The 14807-nt window shown below is 48.4% G+C and overlaps 1 protein-coding gene and 1 long non-coding RNA gene across 2 annotated transcripts; one reads left to right on the top strand and one right to left on the bottom strand.

The window, feature by feature from the left end:
* The first annotated feature begins 472 nt into the window (after positions 1 to 472).
* LOC120429568 (uncharacterized) lies at positions 473 to 1466 on the top strand. The gene is made up of 3 exons (XR_005607436.1): positions 473 to 519; positions 580 to 899; positions 950 to 1466. It is a non-coding gene; the product is annotated as an uncharacterized LOC120429568 (long non-coding RNA).
* Positions 1467 to 6298: 4832 nt separating this feature from the next.
* LOC120429554 (uncharacterized) lies at positions 6299 to 10681 on the bottom strand. Its single transcript, XM_039594609.2, is given in 8 exon segments — positions 6299 to 7321; positions 7394 to 7489; positions 7555 to 7955; positions 8115 to 8347; positions 8408 to 8508; positions 8560 to 8802; positions 9837 to 10034; positions 10068 to 10681. Coding segments are annotated over 8 exon segments (2454 nt in total). The 3' UTR covers positions 6299 to 6753.
* Positions 10682 to 14807: the final 4126 nt, after the last annotated feature.

Raw genomic sequence — 14807 nt, 5'->3', positions numbered from 1 at the left:
CAATTCTAGCAGAAAATAAATCTGACATATTCTAGCAAAATTCTAGCAGGATTCTAGAAAAAATGCTCTCCGCTCCATTCCAGCAAAATTCTTACAGAATTCTAGCAGGAGGCCTGTCAGAATAGTTCTAGCAAAATTCTAGCAGGATTCTAACATAACCGTTTGATTTCGCCGCTTCTGCTAGAACCGGTTATTGCATTTGAACTAGAATTCTTTGAGAATTCTCGCAAAGTTCTAGCGCGATGATGGCATAGTTCTAATAAGAATATTTTCGCCCTGCTAGAATTCTATAAGAATCCTGTGAGAACGCCGTGACTGGGTTGATTTCGCCGGCTCCTGCTAGAACCGGTTATTGCATTTGAGCTATAATTCTCAAAGAATTCTTAAGAAAATCTAGCAGGATGATGGCAGCGTTCTAGTAAGAATATTTTCGCTCTGTAAGATTTCTGTGAGTATCCTGCGAGAACGCCGTGTCATTGGAAATGATTTCTGGATAATTTTGTTTAGCATTATCGCCAGGTAAGTTTTGTTCAAATCCTTTGGGGGTTTGCTTTGATAATAATTTTTTTGATTTTCTAGGTTAGGAGCCTCTTCTTTAAAAAACCAGCTGGTTTTTCTCGAGAAATGTTCATCTAGGGCACCGTGAAGTTCCTTTCGGAAAGATTCTTCGAGTGGCAGTGGAACAACCGGCCGACCTCGCTGTTTCCCGTGAGTGGACAACCGAACCGTCGACTGGGCGTATTGAAAACATCAAGCTTCGCCGAACCGGATCCGGTCCTCCGTCGTATGATGACGCATGAGGAAGGCGAACCAGCTTCCGGCTCGTGGCCGTCCAGCCACATTAAGACAAATATTTACACTGAGATCTGCTGAAGATGGTGGTGTCATCTACGATAGAGGTAATCTTTTGAGTAGCTTTGCCTTCAATCACTTAACTTTTTTCTCCCAGGACCAGGTTCGCCTCCGAATCCGAAGCTGCTCGACGCTGAACCACCCGAGGCTGCACAACAAGTTTGAGGACCACCACGACTCTCACCACTTCGCTAAGTCCCGTTATCATCCGGGCCGTCTATTATCGCCTACAAGATAGCACTAAGGATGCTCAACTCGCAAACGAAGGCCAAAGCGTACAACAGCCAGTTGATCCGGTTTGGGTGTCCAACGGAAGTCACCCGCGGAGGCCAAAACGGTGGATAACATCAAGCAGTTCTACTGCCAACCTCTCCGCGAATCGACGTCGAAAACGTCGACCTGGTCATCAACGGAAATCCGCGACAGCGGGCTGGAACCGGTTTCTGAGGTGGCACCTGAACTGGACGAACAGGACGAAAAAAGGATGAATCGGCGTGGGGCGACCTGTTTCTGGCTGCGTTGGAAAACGCGAGCTGGGCAAGTGTAAGGAAGTTGGCAGAATCGAACACGGATAAGCTGATAAGGATTCGCTATAAATCATCTGTTCCGATGAGCAAGGTAAGACGAAGAGACGAGTTGTTCCTTTTAATTCCACTATATATTTTTAATATCTTGACAGATACGTATTTCGTCTACTACTTGCAGACTTCATCAGTGTTCTGTTCTCGACTGAAGGTTCATCGCTGGGGTAAGTCGAGAACACCATCAAGGAATGGGCAGGCCTCTTGAAATCGGTTGGAAAAACTGCAAAATCGTTGAGAGTACCGAACCCAACTCTACCGAGGATTAAAGCACTACCTAAAGTGCATAAACCAGGCAACGAGATGCGAGAAATCATTTCAGCAGTGGATGCCCCAACCAGTCGGATCGCAAAGTGGCTTGTCGAGGAATTCAAGAGTATGCCGAAACCCTTCCCGAGCCGATCGATCATCAGTTCGCAGGTGTTCACAAAGGAGCTCTTAGAGTCGGGGCCGATAGCTGAGGATGAAATAATGGTTTCCTTCGACGTAAAAGCATTGTTCCCAAGCATACCAGTAAACAACGCAATAGGAACTCTACGGGATTGGCTGCAATCACAATACGAGGGAGAACCATGGAGACAAAAAACGATCCAGTATATAACATTCGTCAAATTATGCATGGAACAGAGCTACTTCCAGTTCAGGGATTGCATCTACCAACAGAGGATGGGAGCATCGATGGGTAACCCACTGTCACCGTTCCTGAGCGATGTTTATATGGCTGCTTTGGAACACGAACTACAGACCAAAAACCTACTACCAGAACGTTGGTGGAGATACGTGGATGACGTCTTCTGCATCATCAAAAGGGATTCACTAACAACGGTACTGGACACCATAAACAGTGCACGCAGAAGCATCAAGTTCACTTACGAAATGGAAGTCGAAGGAAAGTTACCTTTCTTAGACATCCTGATCCTAAGAGAACCAGGTTGCCCATCTTCGTTTTCTTTCGAGATCTACAGGAAGCCAACAAACACCAGAAGAACAATCCCAGCCACGTCAAACCATTCATTCCAACACAAGATGGCAGCATACCATTATTTTATACATAGGATGACAACTTTACCCCTCAGCGAAGCAGGAAAACAAAAAGAATTGGAGTACATTTTTGAAACAGCGGAAATCAACGGTTACAGCAGAACAACTATCCAAGCAATCATCGATAAGAAGGAAAGAAAACTCCACAGAACGTCACTCACAACCCTTACACCACCAGTAGAGCCACTACGAAGAGCAGCAGTAGAATTCGACTACAGGATAACACGCCCATTACGACAAAAACTGGCTAAATTCGGCATCGATTTAGTGTTCAGTAGTAGAAACAGCCAGTTGGAATCCATCTTAGGTTCAACGAAAGACCCCATACCGACTTTAGGCAAACCCGGCATTTACGAGGTATCCTGCGGCCACTGTGATATGAGCTACATTGGACAAACTAAGAGATTGCTGCAAACCAGGTTGGGCGAACATATAGACACCGATGTCAGAATTGCCAAGGAGGAAATACGGAAAGGATTTGTCCCCCATTTCAAGTCAGCAGTAGCCGAACACATCATCAAGGAGAAACATAACATCACAACTAGCGACGCGGTCATCTTAAGACACATCACGAACCCATCGAAGCTTGCTGTCGCCGAAAGTTTGGAAATCTTCAAGGCAGGCAACAAACGTTTACTCAACAAGGATTCAGGTAACGGCTCAACGTGGCTGTTTAAGCTGTTACCTATACAGGCACCAAAGAAGAACAAGGAGGAATTCTCATCGAAAGCTGCCGTCGACGACGTGGACAAGCTATTCCTAGTATCGTTGGACAAGTTCGACGAGGAAACGCAGCGGGAACCCGTCGAGGATCTCTTGAGGGCGACTACTCCTATCTTGGGAACCGGGCGTAAAGCTAGCAAGACCGAAACCGGAATGTACCTATCGGCGGATGCGATCAGCACGGTCCCGGTTTATTTTACAGCTTCCACACAAAACAACCGCCTGAAAAAAAACACCGCTCGACGGGAAAAAACACGATTAAAGAGGCACCATCGGAAACCGTCACCGAAACGAACAACCGGCAACAGAAGTGGACGTCGGAAGAGACCGGTCTTGCAGTAACGGGATATTCGAACTCCATCACGATAGTTTAGACCGAGGACGGCAAACTGGCCTCTAGCTCGCGGTCCTACGTGGCTGGTGACAACAACAACAGAAATAAGGTAAACAACTGGTTTGATTTGCATTCAAATTTTAAGAAATTACCTTTTTCCCAGGATCAATTCGAATCGTAGTAAGGAGAATCTTGAAACGCCAAGCCACAATCGCGAGCATTTCAGAACACGGCCAGTCTACGAGATCCGCCCGAAATCTTCCGTCGGAACCGCAAAGTCACCGCGGCAGAACATCGCAAGAAGCGTCGCGCTGGAAGGTACGAGTTCCTTATGGCGACCAACAAGAAGAACTTGGATTCGTTTGCCGAGGACACGCGTTCGATGATTTCATCAGCGATTTGGCCAGCGCCCCGGAGACGCTGAAGAAACCCTTCAAGGCGATGATCCCGTAAACGTTAGCTTCCCGGAAAGTTGCGAGCAGATTGTAGAGCCAAAATCGGCGTCGAACGCCTTGTGCGATGGAAAAGTCCCCCAAGGAAGAGCAGCGCGAGGAAGTCCCAAGAGCCTGAGGGAGTCGGTTGAGGGTGACTACACCCATCTTGCGTATCAACCTTTTTCATCGGGCGCGACCTTGGCAAAACCGAAACCGGCATATAGCTGTCGCCGGATGCGATCTACACTGGTACTGTCGGTGAAGACGGAGAGCAGAGCAACACGACGCAGAACACAACTCGTATCTGGCATTCCGGCGGAGAACCGAAAATATGCAATCCAGGAAGATCCGCAAAAATGACGAGTCCCCTTACCAGAAGATGTTCAAGCATAGCTGCTGAAGCTGATCAAGCGACGGGAGAAGAACAAGCGCGAACAGCTGCACTTCAGCTTCGAAGTGTATGAGAAGCGGTACCAGGCGCAAGACTTTGCCGGCCAGATGCTGACCGATTTCGCCTCGAACGCGACCAAGGGGTAACGGTTGGTTCCCGAGTCCTGTCGGCGATTGCTGCAGATTGTAATGCTCTTGTTTCTTTTAAGCCTGCGTTAGCACAAATCAGCTCGAACCAGTACTCGTCGCACCACAGGGCCATGGCCGGCGGCCAGTAGATCCGGTTCCTGAAGGACCGCGGCGGGACGTCGACCGGGTCAGCGACGGTCGGCGCTAGTAGTTCTGTGGGCTGGGACGGATCGTTGTTGGCCAGCGCCAGCGATCGCTATCACTACAAGTTTCATCCGGCGGGTGGCAGTGCCGCTGGTTGATCGAAGGACGTGGAACGGTTGATCCCAGTGCGATCGCCGCCAGTGCTGAACTCCACAGCAGTGGTGAGATGTTGGAAGTGTTCTTCCAGAACCGGGCGATCTTAACTATCGACACTTCTAGGCACTGCCGGTGATCCAGCGCTGTCCTTGGACGAGGAGGATCTTGCCAACCTGCAGGGTGCAAACGCCCTGGAGAAAAAGTTCGCGTAAATTACACACTGTGAGTATCACTGAATTGCGAAAAACCAAACCAGATGTTGACTTTCTTTATCCAACAGTGCCGACCACGACAGCAGAGGCCGGTGTACTATGACCGGTTGCTGATGACCTGCCAGCTCAGTAGACACCTTTTGCTTGAGCTGGCCGAACAGCGTGGCTTCATCGGGTTGAGCGTACGCGTATCTAGAAGAACGCTGGTCGTGGTGCTTTGGGTACTGCTCGATGAATACGCTGTTACTATGAAGCAGATCAAACTCGATGCGCCGCTTCTGCATTTGGATTTCGCTGGGGTTTCGGTGCTGCTGGAGCCCACTTCCGGCTGACTGGACGGCCGCAGGATGTCCTGGGACGACAAGGGTGAGCGAAACCGGTAGTTTGAACGGCCAACACAACCAAATGCATGTGCACATCGCAGATCCCACCGGAACAGTTCTTCGATAGTTCGTCCCAAAAGTCAGATTAGTTCTGCTAGGATTAAAGTGATATGTTAAAATTACTAGTAACATTTTGGTAATAAATAATTTGAAATTGAATCGTTTTTCAAGTAAATCGAAATAAAATAAGTCTTATCTATTCACTGACAGGTGGCAGCACCATATCCCCGCTATTCGATAGCTTCCCATTTTTGCCACCAGGTGGCTACCGCCAAATCAAAAGTTACACATTGGATGCGTTTCTGCCCAGAATCCAGCCAATGTGTTCCGGGCTGTTTACACGGCGCGATGGTTCAAGCGTGGTCTTGTGCGAAAATGGTTGGATTCTACACTTTTTGGTGTAATTCTTATCTTCAGTGTGGATCTTATTAGAGAACGGACATCTCAAACCAAAAGTACCAATCGAAGCACGAGAACTGTCAAACGGAGGTACCAATCGAGCAAAATCCTTTGTCTTATGCTCGTTTGGTACCTCCGTTTGACAGTTCTCGTGCTTCGATTGGTACTTTAGGTTTGAGATGTCCGTTCTCTAATAAGATCCAGGCTCTCTAGTTGTTGCGTTTGAAACGGAATTTGTATACGATTCTAATTAGATTCCGTTTCAGAATTCGGATTGATTTGACTGGGAAGGATCTGACACGTATGCAGTTTCCTGAAGTCTCCGCCAGAGGCGCTGTCAATATTGTTTATGCATGGTTTTTGAAAAGGTGGTATGAAATAACCCAGTGAGAAAAATCGAGCCAAATCGGCTCGATCCTCGAGCCAAACTCGACTCGAGTCTCGACTCGACTCGACTCGATTTAGGCTCGAGTTTGGCTCGAGGATCGAGCGGGAATCGACTCGATTTGACACAAAAAACTCGAGCCAATCGAGCCAAGAAAACGTCAAACAACAGTGCCATCTGCCTTTGGTATTCTGAACTATACGAAGCGCCTCCTAGCGGATTATAGTGAAACTAATTTATGATTTTTATGCCGGATTTACCTAGGTAAACTGGAGCATCAAATGAAAACGGCGGATTGACTTTACTAAGCCAATCAGCCCTTTTCATTGTTGGCACCAACTTATTAGAATGTATTATTATTTTTATTTGAATCGTATTTAAATTTACATTTCATTTAACAAAATATGTTTTTCATTATAATTAATTTAACGCCAGATTGCCTTCTTCTCTTCCGCGGTTGTCTTCTCTGCTTTGGAAGATTTTTCTTCCTCTTTGTCAGGTTCACGACCACCTCAACGTCATCATCCAGCGTAATCACGTCATCATCCGTTGAGCATACTCTTGACTGATTCCTCCCCTCCATGATTTCATCATCGTCGACGACCTTCGTGACAAGTTGCTTGAGTAATTCCTGCTCTGCTTTGCGATGCAGGATTTCCAGGTAAGGCTCGCGAATGGCCTCGACCAACAGCTGTTAGCGTTCGCGGCCGTGCGGGTGACCAGCGCCAGCAGAGCTGCTCCGACGTAACCGGCGAGTTCGTCGTAGTCGATTGTCTGCTCGAGTTTGGTGATTTTCAGAATTCAAGCGCGTGCTTCGCGCTCCGGAGTTTCGAGCCAGATTTCCTGTTCAAAGCTACCGGAGCGACGCAGGGCCGGGTCGAGCGCATCCCGCCGGTTGGTAGCACCGGTGACGAGCACCTTGTCACCTTCTTCGATTCGCAAAGGCCGTCCAAGCTGCATAGCAGCTGCGCAACGATTCGTCGTTCCATGTCCTTCTGCGCGGTGACGCGGTTCGCCGAGATGGCGTTGATATCGTCGAAGAAGAGTAGGCACGGCGAGAGGACCGCTGCCTGATTGAACACCTCCTGGATGTCCTGGATGCGTTGTTCCGACTTGCCGGAAACCCCCGCGACCAACCTTGTGGCCCCCTTTGCCTGCCTGCATTAGAGAAAAGAAAATTAGTTAGGTTAATCTTGAAAAAAGTGGATTTTTGGAAGTTCGATAACTTACGCTCTCAGGACGGTGTAGTCCTCGACGGCAAGCTCAGGCACTCTCGTCCGGGCGGACAGGCTGGGATTGCTGCGGAGTTCGGCGGTGACACTGGTGCTGAAGTCCAGATGACGGAACGGTGACCAAGGGTTCGGGTTTGCGATTGATGGAAATCCGCTGACCAACTGTGGACTGATGCTGGCTCGCCGATTCCGTCGCTGACTTTGTCATCGATGACGACCTTCTTGGCAAGTTGCTTGAGTCGATCCTGATCCGTCTTGCGACGCTCGACCAGCAGTTGTTGGCGTTCGCGTTCGGGGAGCATTCGCTTGATTGCGGTTGTGACTGCTGCGACGTAACCGGGAGCTAGATTGGCGTTTTCGTCGTAGTCCATGGTCTGCTCGAATTTGAGGTTTTTGCAGATGATTTTCAGAATCTGAGCGCGCTTCGCGCTTCTGAATTCCGAGCGAGATTTCCTAGTCAAAGCGACCGACGCGACGCAGGGCCGGTTCAAGCGCATCCGGCCAGTTGGTGGCACCGATGACGAGCACCTCGTCACCGCTTTCGATTTGCGCCGTGCAAGCTACTTAGCAGCTGGGCAACGACTCTTAGTTCAATGTCCTTCTGCGGTGACGCGGTTCGCCGAGATGGCGTTGTTCTCGTCGATGAAAAGTAGTCACGACGAGAGGATCGCTGCCTGCTTGAACACCTCCCGGATGCCTGGCTACAACTCGCTGGAAACCTCCGCGACCAACTTTGTGGCCAGTCCAATCTTAAGCTGACCAGCGATAGCGTGCGAAAGCAACGTCTGCCCCGAGCACAAATCCACGCGGAGGCGGCACTCCGGGTGCTTCACGTGCAGCAAAAACTCGCGCAAAATTTTGGCCATTCCACCAACATCATCGAAGTACGTGTCCACCAGCTTGGAATCAAATCGCTTTGATCGCTCCGACCGACCTCCTCGGCCTGCCTGCACTAGAGAAGAGAAGAAGTTAGTCTTGAAAAAGTTGGTTTTTGGAAGTTCGATGAACTTACGCTTCCAGCACGGTGTAGTCCTCGACGGTAAATTGATAGTAGCCGATCCTCGGTGGTTTTCCTTCGCGGCCTGCTCGGACACACTCGTCCGGGTGCACAAGCTGGGATTGCGGCGGAGTTCGGGGTATCACTGGTGCTAAAGTACGGCTGACGGAACGGTGACCGGGAGTTCGGGTTGGCGATAGATGGGATCCCGCTGGCCAACTGGGGACTGCTGCTTGCTCGTGGTCCCACGGTTAGTGGGAGGGCTGATGGGCCGGTCTTTCCAAAGGACGGATGCGTCTGGACGAGACCGTGCGTGGTCTGGAAGCTGTATTTGGCGGCGGGCAGGGAGTCGGTGATGTGCGAGTTCCACTAGGATGGAGCAGGCGTCTGGTCGGCGGAGAATTTGTCTTCTGTGAAAGGGATAGAATTGTTAGTAGTTAGAACTACACAGAAAAAAATATTTCTGTAAATTTACATTATTTATCATGTACCAAAAGGTATCATGATAAATGATGTATATTTACATTAGGTTCATTGGAAATTTACATTATATTCATTGGAAATTTACATTACTTTTGAAAATTTACATTAGTTTTGAGATTTACATTACTTTTGGAATTTACATTAGTTCAAATCAACTAATTCTGATTGGCCAATGGGAATGAGAAGCTCGACTTGGATTGCAGTAGGAAAAGGGTGTGGCCTATGTTCTATTTTAAAATGAGTGAAGCGGGCAGCAAAAGGAAATTATGATTTTAAAAAGTTGTTTCACAGGTAGGGGACGCTTTCTCGTCGACGGCCAAGTGGAATAACGCTGGACTGGAATCGAACGGACGACGGGTAGGATGTTCGGTGTTACTGCTGCTACCCGCTGCCGACTGAGCCATCTTCGCATTTTATAAACGAGCGGCTAAAGCATCAACTTGCTCAGGTCGAGGTTCAGGCAGTGGACCAGCGAAATATGAAAGCGATAGAAAGAGAACCAAATATAACTATTTTTAGTTCGGGTAGTTTTGAAGTCAACGTTTGGCAGAAATACATTGGATATATGATTTACATTAAATAGGAATTTACAGGAAGCCGAACACGGGTAGAAATTCATCAGATTTGAGTTTCCATGCTCAACGTTTCCATTAGATTCATGATTTACATTAGATTTAGATTTACATTGGAGTAATTTCCATGACTTTTTACTCTTTACATCATATTTCAACATTACATTGAGTGAGTTTACATAAGAAACAGTAATTACATGCTGTGTAAATTTACATATTTTTTTCTGTGTAGTTAGTCATGTGTCCTTAAATAAGATTGTTGAAGGCTGTAGTATTGGTACTCCTTGTCGTCCTCGGAAAAGTTTCTTCGACCAGGTCGTGACGTCACTTCTCATGCGTTCCTTCATTGACAGGTACGCTACAAACTGTTTGCCACTTTCGGTCATCACCTCGGATCATGGCCTGGAACATTTCCTCTATCCAGGCGGATGCGTTCTTGCCGATCGGAGCCGGATCTAGTTCGCACGGTACTTTCCGGTTGCCAAAATGAGCTGTCGCATGCTTCCTCGTCAGCGAATTGGCCGCTGAAACCCTGTGGCCGGTGGACTCGGATCCCCGTCGTCTTCGTCACTCCGAACCTCCGGCAGCTGTACCGGTACCATCGGCGTAATCAACAGCACCATCTTTTTAAGCTCCAGCGGCCGGCTTGGGCGTCTCGTTTGAAGTGGCCGTAACCTCCTGGTCTCTGCTCACGCTGGAGGAGCATTTGTTGCCCTGGCGCGACCGCGATCAGCGTTTTCCTGCTGCTGCCTTTTGCTGCCGGAAATCGTTGAGGTAGATTGGACGACTTAAGGTTGGTGTGGATCTTCCAGATCTCCCCCACGGAGAACGAGTGCGGAATTAAGCTTGTGTTGGAACTCATACAGCTTGTGTTGCTGTTTTCGCTCGACTCAGCCGCCAACCCTGGATTGACCGATGTCACTTTCCCACCCGCATTCGTCGTCGTCGCTCCGCCCCAGTTGACCTTCTTCGCCTTCATCATCCGCACCGAATTGCCCTCATCCCTGTCGGACTCATCACTCAGACAGTAGCATGGATTCAGCAGCTGTGGTGCCCCAGTGTGGATTTTTGTACTGCTGCCGCAGCTGGCGCAGGTTCCAGGTGCTGTTGCACGTCGCATCTTGCTCCAAGAGCTTCTTGTCCTTTTCAATCTCCTGCCGCTAACGGTTCTCAGGCTGCTTGAACGAATCCAGCAAATCTTCGTCGTCCTTGATGGCACAGCCCGGTTGGGCATACGGATTGTTTACTCCTCCAACGCTTCTGGCAGAGCTGGTGATCGTTGTGACTGATGGCGCTACCTCTGGTCGTCGTACTGGACGAAGTCGATCGTATCGGGGACGATTTGTCACTGCTGCAGCTGCTAGTCGCGGACGGGACGCTCGGATTGGAGGACAGCTGCAAATGGTTCGTAGGGGGATGGTTCAGTCTTTACAGTGATGAGGCCTCGAGATCGTTGGCCCTTGTGATCGACTGTGTTGAACCAGCTGACCGACGGTCCTGGCGAGATTCGGCGTGCTGGAAAAGATGCTCTTTAGTCCTATTCGATTTGCGGAACATTTCCTCCAACGCGGAGGCCGTTGTTTGACAAGACGTTGGCCGTAACTTGACGCCAACTTTTCACGGTTTTACCGGCGTTCCAGGACCGCCCTAGGACAAAGTGCTGATCGCCGACTACGACTATTGCTGCAAAAGGAAAGATCAAAATAAAATTGTCCGTCGGACGCAGATTCAAAAACATACCAGCTTGATCACGAAAAAAATCTTCCCGATAAACACGCGGTCGCGAAGGAGCAAACAAAAACAATGAAATTTTTGCTAAGTCCGAGTTTGACAGCTCAAAAAAGTACATGCGACACCTACACTTGAAAAATAGAACTAAGTTGGCTCGAGTAGCTCGAGTGGACCTTTCACTGGGAAATACATAAATTTTGCCCAGTCAAATCAATCCGAATTCTGAAACGGAATCTAATTAGAATCTTACACAAATTACGTTTCAAACGCAACAACCGGTTCGAACACGGAACCGGTTGTTGCGTTTGAAACGGAATTTGTATACGATTCTAATTAGATTCTGTTTCAGAATTCGGATTGAGTTAACTGGGTGTTCCCAAATTATGTTTTGCCAGTTTTTTTTTTATCTTTTGCGTATATTTGCGTGATAATTTCAATTATTACCGAGGGGCAGGACACACCTAATTAATTATTGTATCACTAATCAACTAGCGTAATTTTCAGTTAATTAGCTAATCAATTAGCGCTGACCTGACACGTCATTCCCACCCCGATTCAAACTATCTTGTCATATCGAGAAGAGTCATTTTGACAGCAGCAAACGTGCTTTGTTTCCAATGTTTTTGGAATGATTCTTAAACCCCGATTCGGAATATTCCGAGAAAATTGCACCTTCCAGGACGACCATTATCGTTATTCCTGTGGTCTAAGCAAAAGAAGTGGACTGCAGCACCAATCCTGGTCATTATTTTCGGAAATTCAGTTTGGCTCTTGAGTGAGAAGTATGGTTTTGAAGCACAAATATAGGTTCAATCTTTGGTGTCCCCAGCGGAAATTCCCGGAGATCGAGCTTTTAGTAGATGGCCCTGGAGTTTCTCCGCGTCAGGAACCAGCGGATGATGCTTCCACCGCCACGTTTTGTTCGTTTCGACACGGATTTCTTAAAATTCTGCCAACTCAGCCAAAATCCCTTTTTTTTCGGCGACACGATTTTTGGTTCTGCTACCGCTTGCTGCTATTGCGACAGTAACGACCTAAAAATGTGGCCCCAAGCTCAGGCACTCTCGTCCGGGCGGACAGGCTGGGATTGCTGCGGAGTTCGGCGGTGACACTGGTGCTGAAGTCCAGATGACGGAACGGTGACCAAGGGTTCGGGTTTGCGATTGATGGAAATCCGCTGACCAACTGTGGACTGATGCTGGCTCGCCGATTCCGTCGCTGACTTTGTCATCGATGACGACCTTCTTGGCAAGTTGCTTGAGTCGATCCTGATCCGTCTTGCGACGCTCGACCAGCAGTTGTTGGCGTTCGCGTTCGGGGAGCATTCGCTTGATTGCGGTTGTGACTGCTGCGACGTAACCGGGAGCTAGATTGGCGTTTTCGTCGTAGTCCATGGTCTGCTCGAATTTGAGGTTTTTGCAGATGATTTTCAGAATCTGAGCGCGCTTCGCGCTTCTGAATTCCGAGCGAGATTTCCTAGTCAAAGCGACCGACGCGACGCAGGGCCGGTTCAAGCGCATCCGGCCAGTTGGTGGCACCGATGACGAGCACCTCGTCACCGCTTTCGATTTGCGCCGTGCAAGCTACTTAGCAGCTGGGCAACGACTCTTAGTTCAATGTCCTTCTGCGGTGACGCGGTTCGCCGAGATGGCGTTGTTCTCGTCGATGAAAAGTAGTCACGACGAGAGGATCGCTGCCTGCTTGAACACCTCCCGGATGCCTGGCTACAACTCGCTGGAAACCTCCGCGACCAACTTTGTGGCCAGTCCAATCTTAAGCTGACCAGCGATAGCGTGCGAAAGCAACGTCTGCCCCGAGCACAAATCCACGCGGAGGCGGCACTCCGGGTGCTTCACGTGCAGCAAAAACTCGCGCAAAATTTTGGCCATTCCACCAACATCATCGAAGTACGTGTCCACCAGCTTGGAATCAAATCGCTTTGATCGCTCCGACCGACCTCCTCGGCCTGCCTGCACTAGAGAAGAGAAGAAGTTAGTCTTGAAAAAGTTGGTTTTTGGAAGTTCGATGAACTTACGCTTCCAGCACGGTGTAGTCCTCGACGGTAAATTGATAGTAGCCGATCCTCGGTGGTTTTCCTTCGCGGCCTGCTCGGACACACTCGTCCGGGTGCACAAGCTGGGATTGCGGCGGAGTTCGGGGTATCACTGGTGCTAAAGTACGGCTGACGGAACGGTGACCGGGAGTTCGGGTTGGCGATAGATGGGATCCCGCTGGCCAACTGGGGACTGCTGCTTGCTCGTGGTCCCACGGTTAGTGGGAGGGCTGATGGGCCGGTCTTTCCAAAGGACGGATGCGTCTGGACGAGACCGTGCGTGGTCTGGAAGCTGTATTTGGCGGCGGGCAGGGAGTCGGTGATGTGCGAGTTCCACTAGGATGGAGCAGGCGTCTGGTCGGCGGAGAATTTGTCTTCTGTGAAAGGGATAGAATTGTTAGTAGTTAGAACTACACAGAAAAAAATATTTCTGTAAATTTACATTATTTATCATGTACCAAAAGGTATCATGATAAATGATGTATATTTACATTAGGTTCATTGGAAATTTACATTATATTCATTGGAAATTTACATTACTTTTGAAAATTTACATTAGTTTTGAGATTTACATTACTTTTGGAATTTACATTAGTTCAAATCAACTAATTCTGATTGGCCAATGGGAATGAGAAGCTCGACTTGGATTGCAGTAGGAAAAGGGTGTGGCCTATGTTCTATTTTAAAATGAGTGAAGCGGGCAGCAAAAGGAAATTATGATTTTAAAAAGTTGTTTCACAGGTAGGGGACGCTTTCTCGTCGACGGCCAAGTGGAATAACGCTGGACTGGAATCGAACGGACGACGGGTAGGATGTTCGGTGTTACTGCTGCTACCCGCTGCCGACTGAGCCATCTTCGCATTTTATAAACGAGCGGCTAAAGCATCAACTTGCTCAGGTCGAGGTTCAGGCAGTGGACCAGCGAAATATGAAAGCGATAGAAAGAGAACCAAATATAACTATTTTTAGTTCGGGTAGTTTTGAAGTCAACGTTTGGCAGAAATACATTGGATATATGATTTACATTAAATAGGAATTTACAGGAAGCCGAACACGGGTAGAAATTCATCAGATTTGAGTTTCCATGCTCAACGTTTCCATTAGATTCATGATTTACATTAGATTTAGATTTACATTGGAGTAATTTCCATGACTTTTTACTCTTTACATCATATTTCAACATTACATTGAGTGAGTTTACATAAGAAACAGTAATTACATGCTGTGTAAATTTACATATTTTTTTCTGTGTAGTTAGTCATGTGTCCTTAAATAAGATTGTTGAAGGCTGTAGTATTGGTACTCCTTGTCGTCCTCGGAAAAGTTTCTTCGACCAGGTCGTGACGTCACTCCTCATGCGTTCCTTCATTGACAGGTACGCTACAAACTGTTTGCCACTTTCGGTCATCACCTCGGATCATGGCCTGGAACATTTCCTCTATCCAGGCGGATGCGTTCTTGCCGATCGGAGCCGGATCTAGTTCGCACGGTACTTTCCGGTTGCCAAAATGAGCTGTCGCATGCTTCCTCGTCAGCGAATTGGCCGCTGAAACCCTGTGGCCGGTGGACTCGGATC

The sequence above is a fragment of the Culex pipiens genome, chromosome 1, assembly GCF_016801865.2.
Source record: "Culex pipiens pallens isolate TS chromosome 1, TS_CPP_V2, whole genome shotgun sequence".
Taxonomy (NCBI): Eukaryota; Metazoa; Arthropoda; class Insecta; order Diptera; family Culicidae; genus Culex; species Culex pipiens.
The sequence above is the reverse complement of the archived record's forward strand: the minus strand, read 5'-3'. Positions and strand labels throughout refer to the sequence as shown.